We start from the raw sequence: 23,575 nt of genomic DNA, 5'->3' as shown, positions 1-23,575 counted from the left end.
CTACCCAACCACCTCCGAGAAGTTCTGCCTGTGATCTTACGATCATATGAGCCTGCGAGGAGACATCTAGATATAAACATCCCAGTGTGGTTCCTCTACCTTGTATCTGTGCTGTAAGTTTGTAACAAGAAAAGGTATGAAAGTTATTTAAATACTGATAAATATTAATTATGTTTTTCAGTCTCACCCATATTTATTTTCAGTTTTAATTAATATATGTTCGGTATTCACAAAGGCTTTTTTTTGCAATGAAACATTTAAAACTCCAGTTTTTGACTTTATGAATCATAGTTTCAGTGCTATTGTCTCCTTCCTCCTCACCTTAGCTCTTAACTGCACAATAAGTGTGAAACTTTTCAAGTAAGAGAGTCATGACCCCCACATCACTGAAATAATATCACTGTCCTAGAAAACACATCCTCATAACAACGGACTTCAAAAGAAAGAGCTTTTTGCATACATCATCTTTTGTCAGTGGCATTCTTTTATAAAGATGTTTAAACAAAAGTATGGTTTCTCACAGTTCAGTTTCCTAAATGAGTCAGTGGCAAATTCATAATCCTATTTTAATGTTCTCCAGGTCCTGAGCAAGAAAGTTATTTAAAGTGTTTCGGTGGTTTGACTGCAGTGCAGAGAAAGCTTTAGCATCCAGAGAGAAAACACTTCTGGTTTAGGCATATGTTCCTAAGGTTCCCTGTTCTTTTTATTCTGAGAGTGTAACTCTTCCAGAAATGAATTCCCACAGATCATAGGTAACAACTGATATGCTAAAGAAAAATCTTATGTAAAACAATGAAGAAGAAAGAGATTTACATATTTAATCTACATACATGATAAATTAGATCATATTCTGAAAATGAAATATCTTAATTGTTATTATAATCACAGTTCATTCATGCATAATCCTGTCTCTAAACCTTTAGATGGTGGTTTAATTGGTTCTCTGAAAGTGACTTTTGCAGAGCTGGGGTTCTGCATGAAGTACTTACTGGTCTCTGAAAAACAGAATATAAGGAGATTAAAACATAATGCAGATTGTAATTAAACAGGCTAAGGTTCAGATTGTGGCTCTGTTTTCTAATTAAACTTTAAATCTTAAATTTAAGCATGATAGAGCTGTCATGTAGTTATGAGTGCTATTTATTTCTTAATATTGAATGTTACGTTATATAAAATATGAACAGAATCCAGTATACAGTGAATACTCAATTTAAGAATTGTTATTATAGGCTGGGGAGATAGCTCAGCTGTCTAAATACCTGCATGGCAAACACAAGGTCCCAAGTTCGATCTGAGGTACTGCACGCTGTGTAGGCCCTGGACCCCTGGGTGTGCCATGCCGGCCCTGAAACCAGATGTGGTGGCACAGGCCTGTAATCTCTGTGCTGAGGAGGCTGAGACAGGAGGATCACTATGAGTCTGAAGTGTATCGTGAGACCATGTATGAAAGGAAAAAAAAAAAAAACACTGCCATATATAGGACTGCCTAAAGTTTAATAAAGTAGCTGCTAATATACTTTCTTGAGTATATTAATCCCCTGACTAGGTCAACTAGTCTCCTTTTTATGATCTAGCATTGAAAATGAATTAGTAACAATTCAAAAGTATTAATTACTTCTTGTAAAGCCGTGCAATATGCACATCCTGATTTAAACATGACCTGCAACAGAAAGCTCAGTACTAACGCAGAGTTTCCTAGCTTTCTCATCTCAGCTGGCTCCTGGGCTTTGCAGGGACAGAAATGACACTTATTATTGTCGTTGAATTTGGCAAGGTCACTAATTTATGACGTTGCACTTAGATGTTGTTCGATAGTTATTTACATACTGACAGACAACATACAGGAACAAGTAAAAGTGATCACCTGAAAGTCTGCTGCGTCTAACCCTATTTGTAGATCTTTCTATTATGGTAACAGAAAAGAATTCGTAGAGTACTGCCGGCATCAAAGACATTTCTTAGCAGATGTTTACTAAATAAGCAGAAGTAGCTAATTTTCACTTGGAGAGCGTTACTGCCACCATTGAGACTTGGTATAACTTTTTACTACTAAGCTCTGGCAAGCTTTAATTATGCCTCACCCTTTTTTTTTTCTAGTAATAGCTCATGTTATATCTCTCTTACTAATATAGACTGGCAATATTTATGTATTCGATTTTAGCAAATATGTCCTTGCTAAAATGTACTTGTCACACCTGGTTCAGTCCTCTAGGGGATTTTCTGTCTCAGTGATGTTCACAGCAGCAGCAGGACGTCGAATTGCCAGCTACAGGCTTCTCTAGAAGAAGTCAAGAGAGTCAGCAGGGTGCCTTCTTTCTGTAGCTCTTGTACAGTTAAGAAACATCTTTTTCATGGTCTACTTAGTGCTCTATTTTTTTTATTTTTATGTATTCTGCTGGCTTTTTTGTTGTTCAAAATCAGTCCTTATCATTGAGTTTAATACCCAAACAGAGTGTGGCAGCTCAACTTGTTGCTGTGATGCTTTTTTTTTTTTTTTTTTTTTTTTTTTTTTTTTTTTTTTTTCAGAACCAGGGATTGAACTCAGGCCCTTGTGCTTGCCAGGGAAGCACTAATTCTACTGAGCCATTTCCCCAGCCGGATGCTTTTTATGGTATATTATATTAGTTTCATACGAACATGAGTTATAGTGTTACTGCTCATGAGTCCAGCTTGAATTAAATACAGTATTATATAAATAGGATATGAAGCTGTGTATTGATTGATGAAAATGAATGATCAATTGATCAAAATAATCTAATTCTCTTTTTTTTTCCCAAGAGTGATGCTTCATTATTTTCTTGAATTGTGTTTACAAAGATTATATATATATATATATATATATATATATATATTCAGTCAACTGCAGTCAACTCTCAATAGTTAGCCTTGTCTTAGGAACTACAATGCAATGTAAAGGTTATGTGGTTCAGTTTGGATAACATGTTCTCTAGCTACTCTCTGAGCCTCCACATACTGTCCTCTATTCCAAGATTGGATGACTGTGCTCCTTATGATGCACTTCTGGGCATAAACTTTGATCACATTTTATATGATGAATCATAATTCCATCCCTTCATGCTGCATTCTCTCTTTCTGCACTTGGTGACAATTAGTGGAACATCATTTACAGAGATGGATAAATAAGCAATTTTTGGTTATGAGTGTTTGTCAACAAGAATCTCATCAAAGAACAGTTTGACTTTCATTAAGAAGCAGTCAATCATTACAGGGAAAGGGCATATTGTTCCTAAATTTAAGATACTATTACCCTCACATTAAAAAGATACTATGACTTCCACACCCTGAAATAAGCTTTGACCAGCCAATGCAGGAAGGGAGACCAAAGCATAAAGAAGAGGATTGTTAAATATGTTAGAAATCCTTCTTCTCACTTCAGCAGCACATATACCAAAAATATTAGAAATCCTACCCTTGGAATGGGGAGATTAATTCACAGTATATTATAGCCTAATTTATTACTACAGAACCATAGTCATTGAATTTTTTTAAACAATTTCTCCAACATCATACCATCAATAGAAAAGGGAAAAAAAGAAATAAATAGAAAAGGGGAAAAAAGAAATAAATGTCTTATAACTCTCCCCAACATCCATTCCGATTCCATATTCTTTTACTCTATTGGGGGGACAGGGTTTTATTTTAATTATGGAAAGCTGTAAACAATGAAGCATTTGGGTTCTGCTGAGACCCACAACAAAAGACTGTGACTTTAAAGAAAAGATCTGTAAGATGAGTAAAGACTAGATCTTAACTCTCCATGGAGGGAAAAGTGCTGGCTTTGTGTGCATAAGCACACAAGACCAATATCTTATAACTTATTATTTCAACCTTCCCTAAGTTTGGAAGTCAGTCAGAGTTATTTTATTGATTGTGATCTTCTTTCTTAGTACATTCATTGAAACAAATGTAGTAACAGGCAAAATTAAAACCACAAAACAGAAACAGATTTGTATTTTCCCTAATTCACTCCATCTGAAGGAATCTAGATACTTTAGATTTACCCATAGAGAAGATTTAGAAATCTCCATAAGAAATATTTCAGAAGACCAGTATTCATATGGTATACTTCATTATGTCTCACTGACCACTTGGTGGTCTGCTTTCCCCAAAGCAATAGAGCACTGTATCTTTTCTCTGAAAGTAGACATGCACCTAGCAATCAGGGATAGTGCATTAGTTGATTACTTGATGGGATGAATAGATTCTATGCACTCACTGACTCATTTATCTGCTTTGAAGACCAAGTGTTTATCTGGCAGCTTGCTTTGGCCACAAAACTTTCTGAGAGAAAAAAGAATTGACTGTGGTAAACACTTGTCTCATCTCCTTGTCAGCTATCCTAGTATGTGCAAGGTTCAACAGTGATAGTAAGGTACGAGATTTTATAGAATTCAATGTGAATCTCAAGGTAAACACCAGGAAAACATGTTCTTACTATAATACTAAGGTGAGCGCAATCTTCAATATAAGTTATTCCAAAATGAAGGGAAGAACAAAGATTGATCATAAAACACAATACTGTAACAAATGGGAATTTTTTTTGAAATTTCAGTGGGAAGTGAGAACACTAATATAACTTCACAAAATAGGTAGCCAGTCTTGTTTAATGGAAGATACTGTAACAACAAGAAAAAATAACAGACTTCTCAATGATTGACAGTATTGTATTTGTACCAGGTACATACGCCAGAGGATTTTTAATTGAATACAGAAACATAAAAGCATCCAATATATCCTGAAAGTGATAATAAAACAATATAACTAAGCAACAAAAAAAACCACTTTCACTAGAATCACAGAGCTTATGAGAAAAAATAATTTTCACTAAAGAGTAACATGCCATTTATTTACTTCACCTCACTTTTGCATTTTTCTTATATCTTCTACATTATTCTACTATGTTAAATCTAGCTGGTAAGAAAAAAATATATATAATATTCTTGCCTTATTCACTGTAGTCCCATTTGAGATTTTGTCCCTCTGTCATGAGTGTTATTGTCTTCGAGGAAGTAACCTTTTAAAAGAAACAGGATTCTTCAAAGATGGTAATTACATATCTTGAAGATGCTTGACTTTCAATCAACTATTTAATGAGCCATTTTCAACTATTAGTATGAAAGCGTGGGTATAATATCCCACATTACCTTCACCAACAAACACTTCAACATAGACTTTTTTTTCCCAATCAGGACCATGATTTAACAAATTAATGTAGCATTGCATGTAGACATGACATGTGCTCAGTTATGTGGAGGATACAAAGGTAACAGATACCTGTACTTGACAGCGGTCTAGTGGAGAAAGGAATCATACTTACTGTTTTCATAATTTATACTGCAGAAGTTGAAGCAGCCCAAGAGCTGCACAGTAAATTGTAAAAAAGATGGATCGCAGAGGGAATCCTTACCTCCATGCAGTGGCTGTGTAGACCTAAGGACACTTTCCACCTTGAATAATGTAGAGGGTCACTGCAGGACGTTGGAGGCAGCCATGGTAAACGGTCAGCATATACAGAAACAATTCACCTAATTTGCTTACAGTATAAATGAGATCAAGTGAGATAAGAGGTAGGAAGGGTAGAAAACTTATAAAAGCCAAAAGTACCATGGTTTGAGAACATCAAATAGAGCAGTTTGGTCTTTATTTTGCATTTCAGGGAAGTGTCACGGAAAATTGTAAGAGAGAACATGATCTAATTAGAGTTATATTTAGGATAAGAAAGACTGAGTAAGGGAGAGATTGAAGGCTTGAAGAAGGGTTAAAAGACCACTGTGGTTACTCACAGAGGACACAGCAAACTCTCACACTAGAAGGTTTCATATTTTGATGTCTTCTTAACATCAGTACATGTATTTTCAGTGATCAGCTTGTTTTTGTCCTCCCAAGCGCTAGGATTATAGGCGTGCGCCACTAAACCCAGTCTCAGTCACTTTCCCAGTGCACCCCCGGGGGTGGGGCTGACACAGCACACCAGGGATTGAACCCTGGCCCCCGTGTCTGCCTAAGCAGGTGTTTTAGTCCACTGAGCTATCTGGCTGGTTGAACTTTCTTGATTTTATCACAAATGCATAGACATATAAAAATTAAGACTTTTTTCCCCAAAGCACAGTCAATAATTTTTCTCTTTTTAATTGCAGATTTTTCATTATTCATATACAGCTTCATATGTGATTTACAACATACACACGAGGTAAGTTGTTTCCTTTTCTTCCTTTCATAAGTCATTGTGCAGATAAATTATTAGTACAGATATCAATTTTGCTCATGTAAAAATATTCACATTTTTTCAAGGGAAGTTTGGGAGTTAAATCCTCCAGAAGTAGAGGACTCCGTTCTGCAGTACGCAGCCTGGGGTGTCCAGGGGCAGCAGCTGGTAAGCACAAGAATTGGCATGCGTCAAATACAACCAATCTGTATAGAAGAGCTGTGCAGAAGTCACTTCTTATTAAAACTCACCTTTATACTCAAAGGTTCTCTAAGTTCCTTCACAGGTTTCATGCAGTATTCTAACACAGCATCTAATGTATCAGACGGTGCTGGTATTATTTTATCAATAATTTTAAAGACTGGGTTAGTGAAATACTATATGATTAAGCTACTAGTTAATAATACATTCCAGAAGAGACCCAAAGATACTAGGGCTTAGGCTAGTCCTATTGCTGCACACTTTATAAATTTTTATTACCATGCAAAATAAAGCATCCTTAAAGCAATACCTAACTTAAAGACACTAAATGAAAACAGAGATGAAAGTGCTATAAATAAAGCAGTACTGAAGATGCATGACAGACGTGAATAAGGATCAGAATAAGTGAATATTAGTTGAACAATTCAAATCATTGAGTCTCAGGAAAATTAGTTTTAAAGCCTGCTTAAAAATGCAGATAGCCTAAGAAACAAATGATAAATCATTATATCACTTCTAGGAGTGTCAGAAAGATAATATAAAGGATAAGAGAGATGACTTGAAGAAATAATGAGTGAAATCTTTCTAAATTTTTGAAAGACAAGAAGATAAATACCAAGCTCAACAAAGTCCAAATATGATGCATACATATCCACACCAAGGTATAATATAAACAAACTATCAAAAGGCTATCAAAAGGCAGAGGCAAAAATACATTTTATTTATTTATTTATTTATTTATTTATTTATTTTGGTACTGGGGATCTGAACTCAGGACCTCACACTTGCCAGACAGATGCTTAAACTACTGAGATCTCCCTGGCCCCAAAGATAAAAATTTTAAAACAGCATGAAAGAAGGATTTATCCTATGCAAGGGACTCTTAATGAGATTATCAGCAGATTTATCATCAGAAATGCTGAAGGCCTTGGGGCCAGGGAGACAGCTCAGTAGAAGAAGTGCTTCCCTGGCAAGCGCAAGGGCCTGCGTTCAATCCCCAGTTCCACCAAAAAAAAAAAAAAAGAAAGAAATGTTGAAGGCCAGAAGACAGTAGGATGGATACAGCTAGGTGTGTTAAAAGGAAAACAAAATAGTCAGCCAAACAGACATGCAGAGGCAAAATTTGCATTCAGAATTAAAGGAAATACTGAAACATTGTGAGATAAATAAAAGCAGAGGAAATTACTACTAGACCCAAACATTAAGAGTTGCTAACAGGAGTTTAGGGTCTTGAAAGAAGGCAAAGTAGTATTAACTTTCATCCATATTAAAATGTTTAGATTTGGGCTAGTGAGATAGCTCAGGGGACTAATGCACCTACTTAGGCAAACTCAGGGACTGAGGTCCAATCCCTAGCACCACATGCTGTGCCAGCCCCACCTCCAGGGTGGGCTGAGCCAGCAACAGATTCCGGGCGTAGTGGTGCACTGTACTCCCAGCGCGGGGGAGGCAGAAAGCAGGAGGATCACCATGAATCCAAGCTCTATAGTGAGACCCTGTAACAATCAAACACATAAAAGAAAGAAAAAATGTTTAAATTTAAGTAGAACTAAATTTTTTGATAATTATAAAAGATTATATATATATATATATAGATATAGATATAGATATAGATATAGATATAGATATAGATATAGATATAGTGATTGCAGGGAAGGAACGCAGGCCTTTGCCTTGCCAGCAGCATGATATGCTGTTGAGCTATCTCCCCAGCTGACAATGTTTTAAATGTACTGTTTCACAGAATTTAAAAAGTTAATGCAGTAAAAAAGGTTGAAATGTTCTCTTATCTTGGCATTGGTTTGTAACTTTAGATTTTGTTTTTCTAAAATTTCAGAGACTAGTCATTAAAAATTTACTACCTGATATATTAGGGCACAGCACATAGATTTAGAATTTTGTGTTATAAAAACTAAAAGGCATAAGACAGAGCTAAAGATGAGCAATTCTTTTGACTTGATTGAAATTAAATTGGAAAAAATTTAAGTTAGTTATAATTTAAGAAAATATGTGGAATCACCAAGGTATCAAGAAAGAAAACAGTAACAGTAATTAAAAGAATTAAAATATTTCATGATAAAAAGTAAAATTAACAGAGGCAATAGTGTAGGAAATAAAGGTCAAAGATCTATAAGATATATATAAATTAAGTAATAGAAATATAGGATGTATTTCTACTAGAAATAATGTAGTAAAACTTATAATAAAGTATAGAAGAACAAAATTAATTCGCTCCCCATCATTAATTTTTAATGTAAATAAATTAGATTCTCTAAACATAACATGAAAGGTTGCAAGAAATGTTTCAAAAATTACTCAATTTTATATTCTCCAGAAGACATCAAGGACACACATAGGTTGAAAGAGAAATATGCTTCTTGGTGACAGTAGCCAAGAGACCAATGGTAGCAATATTAAAGTATGAATATGAAATTAATCCAGTAGCGATGGCACTTGTCTGGCAGTCCACAACTCTAGAAGATGTGGGCAAGATGATGGCAAGCTCACCCCCAGCCTTGGCAAAGTACAAATTCAGCCAGCCCCGTTTCATAGTTAAAAGAGGACCAGGAATGGAGATCAGGGTAATGGCCTTGGGATCTATCTTTAGTACCACCAAGAGAAAAATAATTTAGACAAATATCATAAGAGAAACAGTCTATATATTAGTGAAGACAGAGAATATAAAACTAGAAACATTATTTATCTCATTACAGATCAAGAAAACATAGAAAATGCATAATTTAAAACCTATTAGTATTTTCATAACAACAGTTAGTGATTTCAGTGCCTCTATCTTAATATAAGGATGCAACAATGATATAGACTATAAAGTGGGGAAATAGCATAGTAAACCATCCAGATCTAACAGATGCTAGTGGTGAATAAGTTTTTAATAAACAATTACAGTAAAATGCACATTGGTAGTAATTATCCTCAAAATATTTTCAGACTTATTTATACCATCATTCTTGCCATTTTCAATTTTGGAACTCTTTTTCTGTGAATGAATTTGTTAGGTACGAACCCACAGAATAGACCAAACCAGGCTTTGTGATGTGAGTAGAAGAGTTACTGGGGAAATCAAGCAGGCTGGTTGTAGAGAGGACCAAGGCAGCAGGGGAGACAGAAAACTTTATAGGATCTTTTAGGGAGGGTGATTGTGGGCTGGAATAGCTGAGAGAGGGCTAGTCTGGGCAGGACTACCTGGTCTGTGGAGTACTTTTAATGTTAACAAAGGAGAGTTTCGTGGTTGAGAGAGTTTGGGGCAGGGGGCCTGGGAAATCAAGAGGAAGAGTGCTTGGGGCAAGACTCCAGGAAAAATGTGAATCCTAACCTATTACTATTATTATATTTTTTGGTTGTTTTTCTTTTTTCCCATAATTTTATTGAGAAACAAATAGCAATGAGACAGTTACAAAACAAACTGGTAGGACAGTTTCAATAATTAACACATTGCATACATTCTTCCTGTGGTTAATTGCTGTACAAGATGCAGACTTGATATCCTATTTACAAACACCATTAAAAAATCCCTCTATTCATTAAGAGAATATATATATATATATATATATATATATATATATATATATATATCCTAACCACTTTGAATACACAGATAAAAAATGGACATTCATTTGTATCCCATTTTTTTGATAAGTTCCATCATTTAAATATTATAGGTGTGTAAACTCAGCTAAATATTCTAAAAGAGTTCAGTAGTCCATAATACTATTGGGTCTTCCGCTTCACTGACAATGTCAGAAATTGTTGACCTGAGTCCCCTACATCTCAACATAACACCATGGCTTTACTTCTTATATTTCATTTTTACACTACTCTGTTGGATGGTTAAGACCAAGGTAAAGCAGGACCTGTGCAACAAGAGTTGTAGCTTTTGGGTCTGAAAAGTTCAGTGAAATCCCCTCAGGATTTCTCCTGAGATCCTGTACCTCAGATTATAGAACATTTGCCAGTGTCAGCAATGTGGATGAGTCACAGCCATTTCTTGAACAATGTGCTTTCTGTGAATGCCTGAGAGAATATTTTCTCTGCGTGTGACTCTCCTTAGGCATACTCTACATCATCGATCACTTTCCTCTTTGGCCTTATACTCTCCTTGATCAGAAATTTGGGACACTACTGAGTTACATGACGTTACAGTACAAGTTCTCATATATACTGAGTCTTAACTGAGATTGGAAGGCTAGGGCCAAAATGTTGGTTTTTCTTGTGGCCCTCCTTTTTCTCTAATTTTGGTCTGCTAACTTAGATTGTTAACCATCCAGAAGACAAGTTTATTGTTATTACCATACAACCCAGGCTGTTAAGCTTAACCGCACTATCTGTCTGAATAAAACAACATTGAGATATCATCTCACCCCAGAAAGAATAGCTATTATAAAGAAATCAACCAACAACAAATGTTGGAAAGGCTTTGGGGAAAAAGGAACCCTTCTTCACTACTGGTGGGAATGTAGACTGGTACACCCATTATGGAAATCAGTATGGAGACTCCTTAGAAAAGTTGGACCGGAAATCCCATTTAAACCAGCTTATTCCTCTACTGGGAATTTTCCCAGAGGATCTGAAAACATCATATCATAGGGATATATGTGTGCCTATGTTTATAGCAGCACAATTTGTGATAGCCAAATCTTGGCAACAACCAAGATGCCCATCACCTGAGGAATGGTTGAAACAGATGTGGTAATTTTACACAATGGAGTATTATTCAGCTATTAAGAATGAGAAATTCGAAGCCTTTATATTGAAAGGGATGCCACTTGAACATATACTCATACATCAAATAAACCAGACACACTTGTGTAAATATCATATAGTTTCTCTAATATAAGAACTCACAAGAAGAAATACAAATAGAAAAGCATAATACAATAAAAAGAAAGCAGGATCTCAAGGACTAACTAATCAAGAGAGGGAAAGGAGAAGAGCTAGGAAACATGACAGTGACAAGACATACAGTTATATGTAGAAGATGGGCAAGGCAATGATCCTGAGAATCTCCAGAAGATTTCTGAATCTAGCAGTTAATTGGAAAGATTCTCACCCTGACTAACTATATATACTGATACCTGTGAACTAAGCAACTGCACTGCAGATGGTAATCTGTAATAGTAGTTTCATGCTTGGAGTGCTTGTCATTCTGGTCTTCTGAGTACAGACTGCTTGTCATGACATGCCACTTGCTGCTGTGCTGTCTCTTGGGTAGATGGTTGTTCAAAAAGAAGGGGGTGGTGAATGAAGGCAGGAGACAGGAAAAGGAATTTTGTGGGACTGTCGTGCTTCAAGGTGGTATATGGTTGGATTTTTTGACTTATGTGTAAACATAAGAAGTATATAATTCTTTATGCCTATTTTTAAAATATATTCCGATTTTTAAATGTTTTTTCATTATATTCTATGGGGACTTAAAATTCAAAATATCAATACTTGATGAAAAATCCCTGTTCCATGTAATCCTGACCTATTAGAGTTCATTTGTGCTTCTATGGTTATCACAATGTCCTAACTGTTTTAAACCCAATTTAGGACATTCACTTTTGACTTTGGGAAAAAGCCAGTGTTGCAGTGTGTCTGATCCAGGGAGTACAGTGGATTAAAGCATTTTTGTTAATTGCTATAAAACTTATTTTGTCACCAGCTAGCCTGAGTCCTGACTTCTAATAATGATGGAGGACAAGACACATTCTAACCCATTCCATGATGCTTGCATTACCCTGACATGGAAACTAAAGATGCTCAAAGAAAAATTACAAACCAGTATCACTTATGAACACTTACACAAAACTCTTCAACAAAATATTATAAAATAAATTCGATAACATATTAAAACATGGTAGAACATGAATCAGGTGGAGCTTATTTCTGGAATGCAAGAATGGTTCCACACCTACAAGTGATCCAATAATAATGATGGGATGAAGAAAATAAAATATAGCCATTCAACTGGGGCAGAAACATTTCATCAACTTAAAATATTTAAATAGCGGATTAAAACACCTGTAAACTGGCTTAGAGGCCAGGGCACACTGAGACAGTAATTGAGACTGGGTGTGGTGGCGCGTTCTTGGGAGGTTGTAAATAGATGGATCACTATGAGTCCAATCTAGTAGTGAGACCCTGAACGCTCTGTAGACCCTTCCCTAAAATACAATAGTAGTAGTAGTAGTAGTAGTAGTAGTAGTAGTAGTAGTAATATTTAGATAACAAAAAGCATACAACAAATAGGAATATAAGCAAACTGGTTCAATACAATAAAAGCTTTACATTAAAAAATTGATTGTCATTGTAATGGAACAATATGAAGGCCTTTCCTCTGAGGCCAGAAAAAGGAAAGGAGAAAGGGAGAGAGGGAGGAACAGAGAGGGAAAGAGGGAGACAAGTAGTATCTTTTTAACAAATGGTAACAAAAATTGAATGTCCGTATACAAAGAATGAAGCTTTACCGAACAACACATTGGTAGCTTAAACTAGACTAAGTTCTCAGAATAAGAAGTAAAATTATGAAATTCAGGGGCAGGGATATAGCTTAGTGATACAAGTGTTTGCCTGGCAAGTGCAGTGTCCTGGGTTTGATTCCTGGTACCAAAAGAAGAAAGTAAAGAAGGAAGAAAGAAAAAAAAGACAACTCTTCGAAGAAAATGAAAGGCTGCAGCTTCAAGAAATAAAATAAATGAATAATTTTGCAACAGTCTCTAGGGTATTACATAAAAGAAAATGGAGTAAAAAGAGAACAATATATATCTTCATGAATATTAAGCAAGTGTCTGTATTAAGGACACTATCAATAAAATGAAAAAGTAACCTATGAAAGAGGAAATATTGCGAAATCATACATCTCAAAAGAATTTAACATCCAAATATAGACAGATAACTGTTTTATAAATGGACAGTGAAAGTAGGCATTAGCCGCAAGATGTTATTTTAATGACAAAAAACTTATGAAAAACACTAAGCATAATTAAATGTTAAGGAAATGAAAATCAAAGATGAAATATTATCACATGTCTACCATTAGAATGGCCACTACCAGGGGACCCGCCCTAGGGAGCACAGAGCTTTCTGAGCTAACAGTTCTAAAACTGGTACAACAGTTGATACAAAACTGGTACAACAGTTGATACAAAACTGGTACAACAGTTGATACAACTGTTGTACCAGTTTTAGGACTTTGGAGGACTGTGGGTGGCCCATGGGACTCTGGTGTGCTCTGACACTTGGCCCCCAGTGTGCAAGCACGGTGCTTGTGTTGGTACTGGTCCAAATTTTTAAGAGCTTAGGAGGATTCTGGGCATCCAATGAGATGCTGCTGAATCTGGTCCACACCCACTATCTATAATGAAGCTTTTAAATAAGTATTAGCCAGTCACCTCCACTAGTAGTGAGAATATTCAAAGCTGAGAGGAAACATATCATATGGAAATCCAAACAGAATCACTGCAGATTTCTCAACACAAACCATCAAATCAAGAAGACCTTGGAGGTCCTGAAAGAAAACCACAGCTTCAAGAATAACAGAATAAAACCACCAAACAGAACAAGTAATTAAAAAAGGGAAAAAAGTACAGAACCTATAACAGGAAAATAACATGACAAAGGTAAGCTAATAAATATCAGTTATAGCCATCATTGTAAATGGCCTTAATTCACTTATTAAAAGAAACTGACTAGCAGAGTGTATAAAGAAACAAAATCCTACAAAATGCTGCATTCAATAAACTCATTTAACTCAAAACAAAATTCACAGACTGAAAGTCAAAGTATAGAAAACAATTCTCCGTCCCACAGGAAACCAGACAAAAGCAGGGGTAGCACCTATTCTGGGTGCAGACAATATCAGCTTCAAACCAAGAACCATTCAAAGAGATTAAAAAAAATATCACTACCTATTTGTTGAAGGAAAACTGCAAAAGGAAGAGAAAGCTTCTCTTCTGGAGGGTTAACAACCAAAGTTTGCAGACTAAAATTAGACAAAATGAGGGCCACAAGGAAAACCAACAGAAAAGTATGAAAAACAAAATATAAGAAGTAAGGCCATGGTGTTATGTTGAGCTATAGGGGACTCTTGTCAACAATTTCTGACACTGCCAGTGAAGTGGAAGACCCTATACTATTATAGACTACTGGACTGTTTTAGAATATTTTGCTGAGTTAATACACCTATAATATTCAAATGATGGAGCCAAACAAAAAAGGGGATAGATGAATGTTCATTTTGTATCTGTGTATCAAAGTGATTAGGATAGATATATAGTTAACATTCTCTTAATGAATAGAAGGATTTGTTCTAATAGTATTGGTAAATAGGATATCATGTCCGCATCTTGTACAGCAAATAACCACTAGGAAGAGAGTATGCAACGTGTTAATTATTGGAACTGTCCTACCAGTTTGATTTGAAACTATCTTGTTGATATTTGTTTCTCAATAAAATCATGGAAAAAAATTATACATATATGCACCCAATGTAGGATCACCGCCCTGCATAAGACAAATTTTAACAGACATGAAAAATCAAATGGTCAATACTATAATTGACATGGTACTGTCACAAAGACATAGATCAGCTAGGCAAAAAATCAGCAAATACATAACAGACCTAAAGCAAACTTGTGAAGATATGGAGACTTAGCAGAACTTTACAATGTTTCATCCAACAACAACAAAATACACATTATTCTCAACTGCACATGGGATGCTCCCAAAAATAGAACATATAATAGTTTACAGAGATGCTTAATTAAATACAAAGGAATTGAAATTATTCTATGCATACTATCTGACTACAATGCAATGAAACTGGAATTATAGGCAAAGGAAACCACAAAAACACCATAAACACATGAAAATTAAATAACCTCCTAAATAAACAGTGCATCCCAGATGAAATTAAGTGAGATATTAAGAAATATTTACAATCAAACAAAAATGTATATATAACTAACCAAAATCTGCAGGATACCAAGAAAACTATCTTAAGAGGAAAATATATAAATATATAAATTCCCACATTAGAAAAACAGAACAAGCCCAAATAAATGATATTATGCTGCACCAGAAGCTCCTAGAAATATAGGAACAAGTCAAGTACAAAGCCCAAAGATAGAAGGAAATTATAAAGAACAGAGTAGAAATTAATGCAGTGGAGATAAAGAAAATACAAAGAGTAAATGAATCGTAGAGTTAGTTGTTCAAAAGAATAAATATTATTCATAAACCACTAGTCAACCTAATAAACAAAAAGAGTAAGAAAAAAACCCAAGTTCATGTAATAAGGAATGAAAAGGGTAAAATCACTACAGACCCTAGAGAAATTCAGAAGATCATCAATACTTACTTCCAAAATCTTTACTCTCACAGGATGGGAAACACAGAGAAAATGGACAGTTTGTTAAATACATGCTAAATGCCAAAGCTGAGTCAAGAAAATATACAAATTCTCAGTAACTCAATAATGAGAAACAAAATTGAAAATGAAATAAAAACCATACCAACAAAGCAAAGTTCAGGCTCTTTCATCTCAGTTGCTGACATGGAATCCAGACTAAGGGAGACATGGAGGCTTGAGGCCTTGTAGCCATAGCCAAGGCCACATTGGCAAGCACTGGAAGCACCCCAGAGGCCAAGATAATATTGGTGGCATCCATCACCAAAGCATCAACTTCGACAAATATCACCCAAGTTACTTTGGGAAGGTTAGTGTGAGGCATTACTACTTCAAGAGAAACCAGAGCTTTTGCCCAATTGTCCACCTTGATAAATTGTGGACTTTGGTAAATGAGCAGACATGAGGAAATGTTGCCAAAATCAAGACTTCAGAAGTTCCTGTCATTGATGTAATATGATCAAGCTACTATAAACTTCAAGGAAAGCTCCCAGAACAGCCTGTCATCTCGAAGGCCACATTCTTTAGCAGAAGAGCTGAGAAGATTAAGGGTATTGAGGGGGGGGGCTGTGTCCTGGTAGCTTAGAGCCACTGGACAGGGGCTTATTAAAATGCTAACAAATGGTTTAAAAAAAGAAAGAAAAAAGGAAAAGCCCAGGTGCTGATGGATTCACAGATGAATTCTGTGAGAAATTTGGAGGAGATTTAATGCCAACTTTTATCAAACTCTTCAACGAAATTCAAAGAGAAGAAATTCTCCCACACTCATTTCTGGAGGCAAGTATTATTCTGATTCCCAAACCAGAAAAAGATGCAAAAAAAGAGAAATTGTGCCAAATTTCTCTAATGAATATAGATATAAGGGCTGACCAAATAGCTCAGCAAATTAAAGTGCCTGCAAGCAGACACAGAGGCCGGGGGTTCAATCTCCAGGCGTTCTGTGCTAGCTCTTTCCCTGGGGCACACTGAGGCTGCAATGGAGACTGGGCATGGTGGTTCATGCCTGTAATTGCCAGCTCTTGGGAAGCTGTAAACAGGCAGATCTCTAGGAGTCTGATCAAGTAGTGAGACCCTGAACACCCTGTAGACCCTTCCCTAACACACACACACACACACACACACACACACACACACACACACTAATATAGATGCAAAAATCCTCAATAAAATACTAGGAAACAAAATGGAGCAAATCATCAAGAAGATTATACATCTCATACAACTGGGATTCATCCCAGGAATGCAGAGATGGTTCAATATATACAAATCCATAAATGTAATACAGCACATCAAGAAAATCTAGAACAAAAAATATGATCATCTCAATAGATGCAGAGAAAGTATTTTAAAAAGTCCAACACTCATTCATGATGAAAACCCTACACAGAATCAAATTAGATGTCTATATCTCAACCTGATAAAAGCCATCTAGCAGAAATCAAGTTCCAACATAATGCTAAACGTGCAAAGCTGATAGCCTTCACTGTAAAATCTGGAACAAGACAAGGATGTCTACTGTCCCCAGTCCTATTCATTATAGGTCTGGAAACATTAGCCAGAGCAATTAGACAAGAGAGAGAAACAAAATGAATAAGGATAGGTAAAAAAAAAATGCAATTATCATTATTTTCAGATGACATGATTTTCTACATAGGACCCCAAAAACTCTACCAAGAGTATTGTAAATTTATTTACAAAGTTCAGTAACATAACAGGATACAAAATCAACGCCAAAAGATCAGTAGTATTTTTATATACAAACAAGGAATGCACTGAGAGAGAAATTAGGGAAACCAGACCTTTCACACTGGCATTCAAATTAAGTGAAATACTTAGGAATCAGTCTCACAAAGGAAGTAAAAGATGTATACAGTGAAAACTATGGTACTCTAAGAAAAGAGACTGGAGAGGATTTGAGAAAATGGAAGGATATTCTATGTTCCTGGATCAGAAGAAACATGGCCATAGTCTCCAAATTGTTATATACATTCAATGTAATCCAGATTAAATACCAGTAATATAACTCACAGCGCTAGACAGAACTTTCCTCACATTCATTTGGAGCCAGAAGAGATGCATAATATCAAAAGCAATCCTGGGAAAGAAAGAAAGGGAGGGCAGGAGGTATCACAATCCCTGAACTGAAACTATATAAAGCTGCTGTGATAAAATCTGAATGGTACTAGCATAGAAACAGACCTGAGGATAAACAGAACAGATTAGAAGATGCAGTCACAACTGAAGACACATTCTGCCACCTTATCTTTGATAAAGGGAGCAAAGACTTTTACTGAAATAGCCTCTTTAATGAATGGTGCTTAACAAATTGGATTCCAACATGCCAAAGGCTAAAATTTGACCCACGTCTATCACCGTGCACCAAGATACAGTCAAAATGGATCAAAGATTTAAAAACTGAAACAGAAACAATCGTATGGAAGCAAATGAGTAAATGTAGGTAGAAATCTTAAAGACGTAGAGGTACACAGAGCATTCATGAGCAAAAAACAAGCACAGGAAGTACTTCAAAGAATCAACAACTGGGATCCCATCTTTTCTAAGCATTTCTTCACTTCAAAGAAAATATCCGACAGATAGGAAAAAATTATACCTGACTGTCTCTCTGATAAATGTCTTTTCTCTAGAACATATAAAGAATTTTTAAAAATCAGGTCCCCCAAATTCAAAGACACAATCCAACAATGAGCATGTGAGACAAATATACACTTCTCAGAGGAAGCAATCCAAATGACAAGTAAATATATGAAAAAGCATTCAACATCATGGGTCATTTGAGAAATGCAATTTAAAACAACACTGAGATTCTATCTCACCCCAGAAGTAATGGCTGTGGATAAAAAGAAAGCCTTTTCCAGCATTGGTGGGAGTGCAGACTGGTACAGCCATCATTGTAATCATTGCAGAGATTCCTATAAAGGTAGGATTTGAGGTGCCCTTTGATGTACCTATTACCTCCAGGGTATTTTTCCAAAACAGCTGAAAACACCATACAACAATCATGTGCATCCCCCCCATGTTAACATCAGTGCCACTTGTCATAGCTACATTTGGAAGCAACCCAAATGCCACCAACTGAGGAATGGATAAAGAAGACGTGTTATGTTTACACATGGGAGTATTACTGAACTCTAAAGCAGTATAAAATTGAGGCTTTGGTTGGTATATTGACACAACTAAAGATTTTAGTCCTCCGTGAAATAAATCGGAACCGCATGTGCAAACATCATATTTTCTCTTTAGTGTGAGAACATGAAAGAGAAAATAAAATATGAAGGGTGCAAGAGATGCTTGGGAAAGGGAATGAATGTATTCAAAGGGAAGGAATTACTGAATTGAGGAGGACAGGAGAGGTAGTGAGGGAAAGAGAGACATCTATGTATGTAATCATGACGTTGTGGATAACTGTACGGTGGATTTCTGTGGATATATGGAAAGGAGCAGTTAGTGCTTAGTTTTATTTGTTTCCTTATCAATTGATTGAGCGTTCCTCTTAATTTCATATGTATATGTTTTTCTTTCAACTTTGCATGCAAATATCCGGTAATATGAACAACTAGATGGAAGACAACAGTGTAAATTACAAAAATACTGTGAAATTCAAATTATTTGGTTAAGTGAAATTCTGTATCCCTTGTAATTTTTGTTTCAATACTATTTTGTACTCTCTTTAATATATATATATCCCTGCTTGAACATAACAATGTAATAACAGACAATGAAGTGGATAAATTGGAGTACTTGTAAAATGACACTATGTCATGGAAAAATTACAAGTGGGACTTAGTATGATGCAGTATTTGCAATTCTGGCAGTTTTTTAAAAGAGTTGAAATCTGCATTTTAACATTTTGTGCATTTTGGAAGAGTACTACAATCAACAATATATGCAAATAACCTAAATATCCTTGGAGAGGTCGATAAAAACCATGTGTGCTACGGAATGCTGTTGAGCACTGGTAAGGTGTTGTGGACCAACTACAATGATAGTGCCCAAGAAAAGCAATAGACTTAATAATGCTACTCTATACACTTAAAATGGTAAATTTAGGTTAAATTTTTTTTTACAATTTTCAAAAATGGTGACCAAGAGATAGATTAGCATGCCCATAACCTGAAAGAGTTTATTTGCTTTTTTAAAAATTTTAAGGTGATAAACCATATTTAGGAAAGAAAAAAACATTTAGTTGAAAAGGATTCTATTTTAAGACTGTGTGTCATACTTTCTAAAAGAAAAAGAAATTGTCCCAATATTGGGGGAAATGACCAAGATAAGTTAGAAATACTGCTAACTTATAAGGTAACAACTGAGTTGACGACATGCACACACACGCAAGCACACATGACTGTGTGTGCACACACATGCAGTTAAAATATTTCATGCCTCAAATGATAAGGTTTCAAATTATTCAGGTATATAATTCCATTCATATGTTGCATACTTAAATGTAACAGGAAATATATTCTCATGTAAGTAGAATGAAACAAATATGTGTGTGGGAAAGAAAAAACATGCAATTATAATATTCAATTTAAAGGAAAAGTAATTTGCATTTCCATCTAAAAATCACCCACCCTTCAGGTAAGCACCCCCACTGGTATCTTAGTGTTTAATCATTAAATGTTATACTTGCAACGTTTCTACGTAAATTGATTCTTGTCACGTGCTCTATCACATAGCTGTAGCTCCAGCCTCTGGTAAGTTAACAATAAATTTAAAAATAAATAAATTTTACTCCTACATAAGAGCATAATTTAGAGTATTTACTTCCACTTCAGAGTTGCATATATTGATATAAAGAGAAAACAGAGCAACTCAAATAAGGTTAGCTGTAGGTGTGCTGTTTTTCAAGTTTCTTACACCGACCTTATTAGAAGTCACTTAAAAGTGTGCATTGAGTTTGGACTATAAATTTTCTGAAGTCTGAAGCTCAGACTGTAATTTTCCTAGCATGTGCTATGTGTATAAATGAATTGCGGAGGTAACAGCTGTAGATTTCCACTGAAAAAAGTAAAGGAGAATTTTACCAAAGAAAGGCTGTTGAAGCCTTTGCCAGCACGAGTGAGAAATGGAACGTATCGAGTTGTTGACATTTCCTAGGATAGCCCAGCTCTGTACAGGGAGGAGAAATGATGCGGGTATATATAAATGAATTAATCAAATGAAAGGAAGAAAACAATAAAGGAAATGAATGAAAAAAATCAGGCCACATATGATTTTAAAGAACATTTTTCCTATATGCTTCTGTAAGATTTTATTTAACTATTTAGAAAAAAAGAGAAAGTTTTCTCCACCATTTTTGGGGGGGTTAATGCAGTGTTTAATCCAAATAAAAGTGTTTTATTAGCTTTATCTAGCTTGCACTGCAAATTTTTATATGGGTACTATCTATACATTAAGAGTACAAGGGCTGGCCAAATAGCTCAGTAGATTAAAGCACCTGCAAGCAGGCGTAGAGACCAGGGGTTCAATCCCTGGCCTGCTGTGCTGGCTTCACCCCTGGGGTACCGAGACTGCAATTGAGACTAGGCATGGTGGTATACACCTGTAATCCCAGCTCTTGGGAGGCTGTATGCAAGAGGATCACTATGAATCTTGTCTAGTAGTGAGACCCTGAACGCCCTGTAGACCCTTTCCCCCCCCCCAGAAAAAAAAGGAGTACATTACTCCTTAAGGATATAAGAAGAACAATTTCTGCATTTCAGGAGCTCATACAATAAAGGCAAGGGTTCAGGGTCTTGGGAATGAGAGGGTCTTAACTTGAACTTCATCTTTTGAGGGAAGAGCTTACTGTAAAATATGGGGAGTTTCACAAAAGAACTGACCTAAGAGCTGAATTTTGCACTTAGGTGTCAAGTTTGATTCCCTGTGGACTACCAGGAGATTCTCAATTATCATGGAAAATAACAAACTTATGCAGAATCAGTCTTTTATCATTTGATTACTTTTTTAACAGACTTTCAAAATTAGATACTGTTTCCAAATGTAAGAAGATATAAAGGCCCAGATGAATCACAGATCTAAATCATGCCAGCAGAAATTGTTATATCCTTTTAGAAATATGCATTCCATATTTCCTTTCATTTGTATGTACATAACTTTTGAGTTATTTAATAATAATGGGATAAATGTAACACAATATTTTCCTTTTTAATCACAAATATAAATTTCTATGCTTCATCTTGTCTCATGATGCTTTCTACCAAAAAATTAATTAGTAAATTAGAACAAAAGCTGTATAAATTTCATCATTGTGCACTTTATAACTCAAAATTGAGGTAATGTATGATCCTCGAGCTCAGCACTTTGCCACTAAGCAAAATGTTTGAATGGAATCACATTGTAAATAATAACCTGAAAAAGGGGCCATGGAGATATCTCAGCAGTAGTGCCTGCCTAAGCTTGGTTCCCAGTACCACATGCCATGCTGGTCCACTCAGGTGCACCCAGCTGGCCACGGAGACAGGGCATGGTGGCGTATGCCGTAATCCCAGCACTGGGAGGCTGAAACAGAAGGAACACTGAGTGCAAGCTGCATAGTAAGACCCTGGACGAAATACATAAAAATTAAAAATAAAAATCTGTAAAGGTTCTTAACACTAGAATCTTTCCATTTCATTCAAATTTTTGCATATCTATTTCTGCAACATGTGGACCAATTTGTCCAAGCCTCAGAATAGAAAGATCTCAATTAGTAATAGTTCAGTGTTTTAATGATCTGCAATGTTTTGTTTAATGGCTTGCAGAAAACTCCTCGGGCAGTTGTAGTCTGTGTTGATGTCAGGATTCTTCATGTCAGAATTACTGAAGACATCACTTTGATGGCACAGGACTTCTCTCTGGTTGTTCTCATTACGAACAAGTAAAATGACAACATAAAAAGAAATTGTTTGGCTGACGAGACAGCTCAGTGGTCTAAGTGCCTGCCTGGCAAGCACAAGGACTGAAGATCGATTCCCCACAACTCTTGAACCATGCTGGCCACAGAAACTGTGTGTGGTGGTGCACACCTTTAATTCCAGTACTCCAGAGGCTGAGACTGGAGTATCAGTATGAGTTTGATCTGCGTAGTGATACCCTGCTGTACCAAACAAATAAATAAATGATTAAAAAACAAAGATATTGCATCTTTAAAGATATAATGAATAAAAACATCCTAAATGATAATATCTAAGGAAATGGATCAAAATTCCAAAAGCTAGGAATGTATTAAAATCAAACTATGTTTACATAGAAAAATATACAGAACTGGGAAAATTGACAACCTTATCTGTAATCTCAACATTGTTTTACATTAAATGATGCAACATCTAGGAAAAATATTAACCATGTAAAAAATTTGATCTACATATGCAAGTTGATATATTTGACATTTATACATAACTATACACAACAAATGCACACAAGATGGTGCTTTTGATGTATTTTTTGGATCATAAACCAGGTCTCAATACAAACAGCTAAAATCTTGCAGAATATATCTTTTTTTTTAACTTGATTTACCCATTCTCTCTTTTTTGCTATAGTTTTATTGATACACAAATAGCAATGAGACAGTTTCAAATCAAATCGGTAGGACAGGTTCAATAATTAACACACTGAATACATTCTTCTTAGTGGTTAATTGCTGTACAAGATGCAGACTTGAGATCCTATTTACAAACACCATTAGAACAAATCATTCTATTCATTAACAGAATATAACTATATATCTATCCCAACCA

The 23,575-nt window shown here is 35.6% G+C and overlaps 1 protein-coding gene across 1 annotated transcript in view; it reads left to right on the top strand.

The window, feature by feature from the left end:
• Positions 1 to 23,575, top strand: part of Dpp10 (dipeptidyl peptidase like 10) — a 696,690-nt gene that overhangs the window by 532,234 nt on the left and 140,881 nt on the right. Inside the window, exons 6-7 of the mRNA XM_004626368.2 lie at positions 6,159 to 6,211; positions 6,313 to 6,394. Of these exons, the coding sequence (XP_004626425.1) occupies positions 6,159 to 6,211; positions 6,313 to 6,394 (135 nt within the window). The remainder of the gene's footprint in view (positions 1 to 6,158; positions 6,212 to 6,312; positions 6,395 to 23,575) is intronic.

The sequence above is a fragment of the Octodon degus genome, unplaced genomic scaffold, assembly GCF_000260255.1.
Source record: "Octodon degus isolate 3935 unplaced genomic scaffold, OctDeg1.0 scaffold00014, whole genome shotgun sequence".
Taxonomy (NCBI): domain Eukaryota; kingdom Metazoa; phylum Chordata; class Mammalia; order Rodentia; family Octodontidae; genus Octodon; species Octodon degus.
Note: the sequence above shows the minus strand (reverse complement) of the source record. Positions and strands in the feature narration are given on the sequence as shown.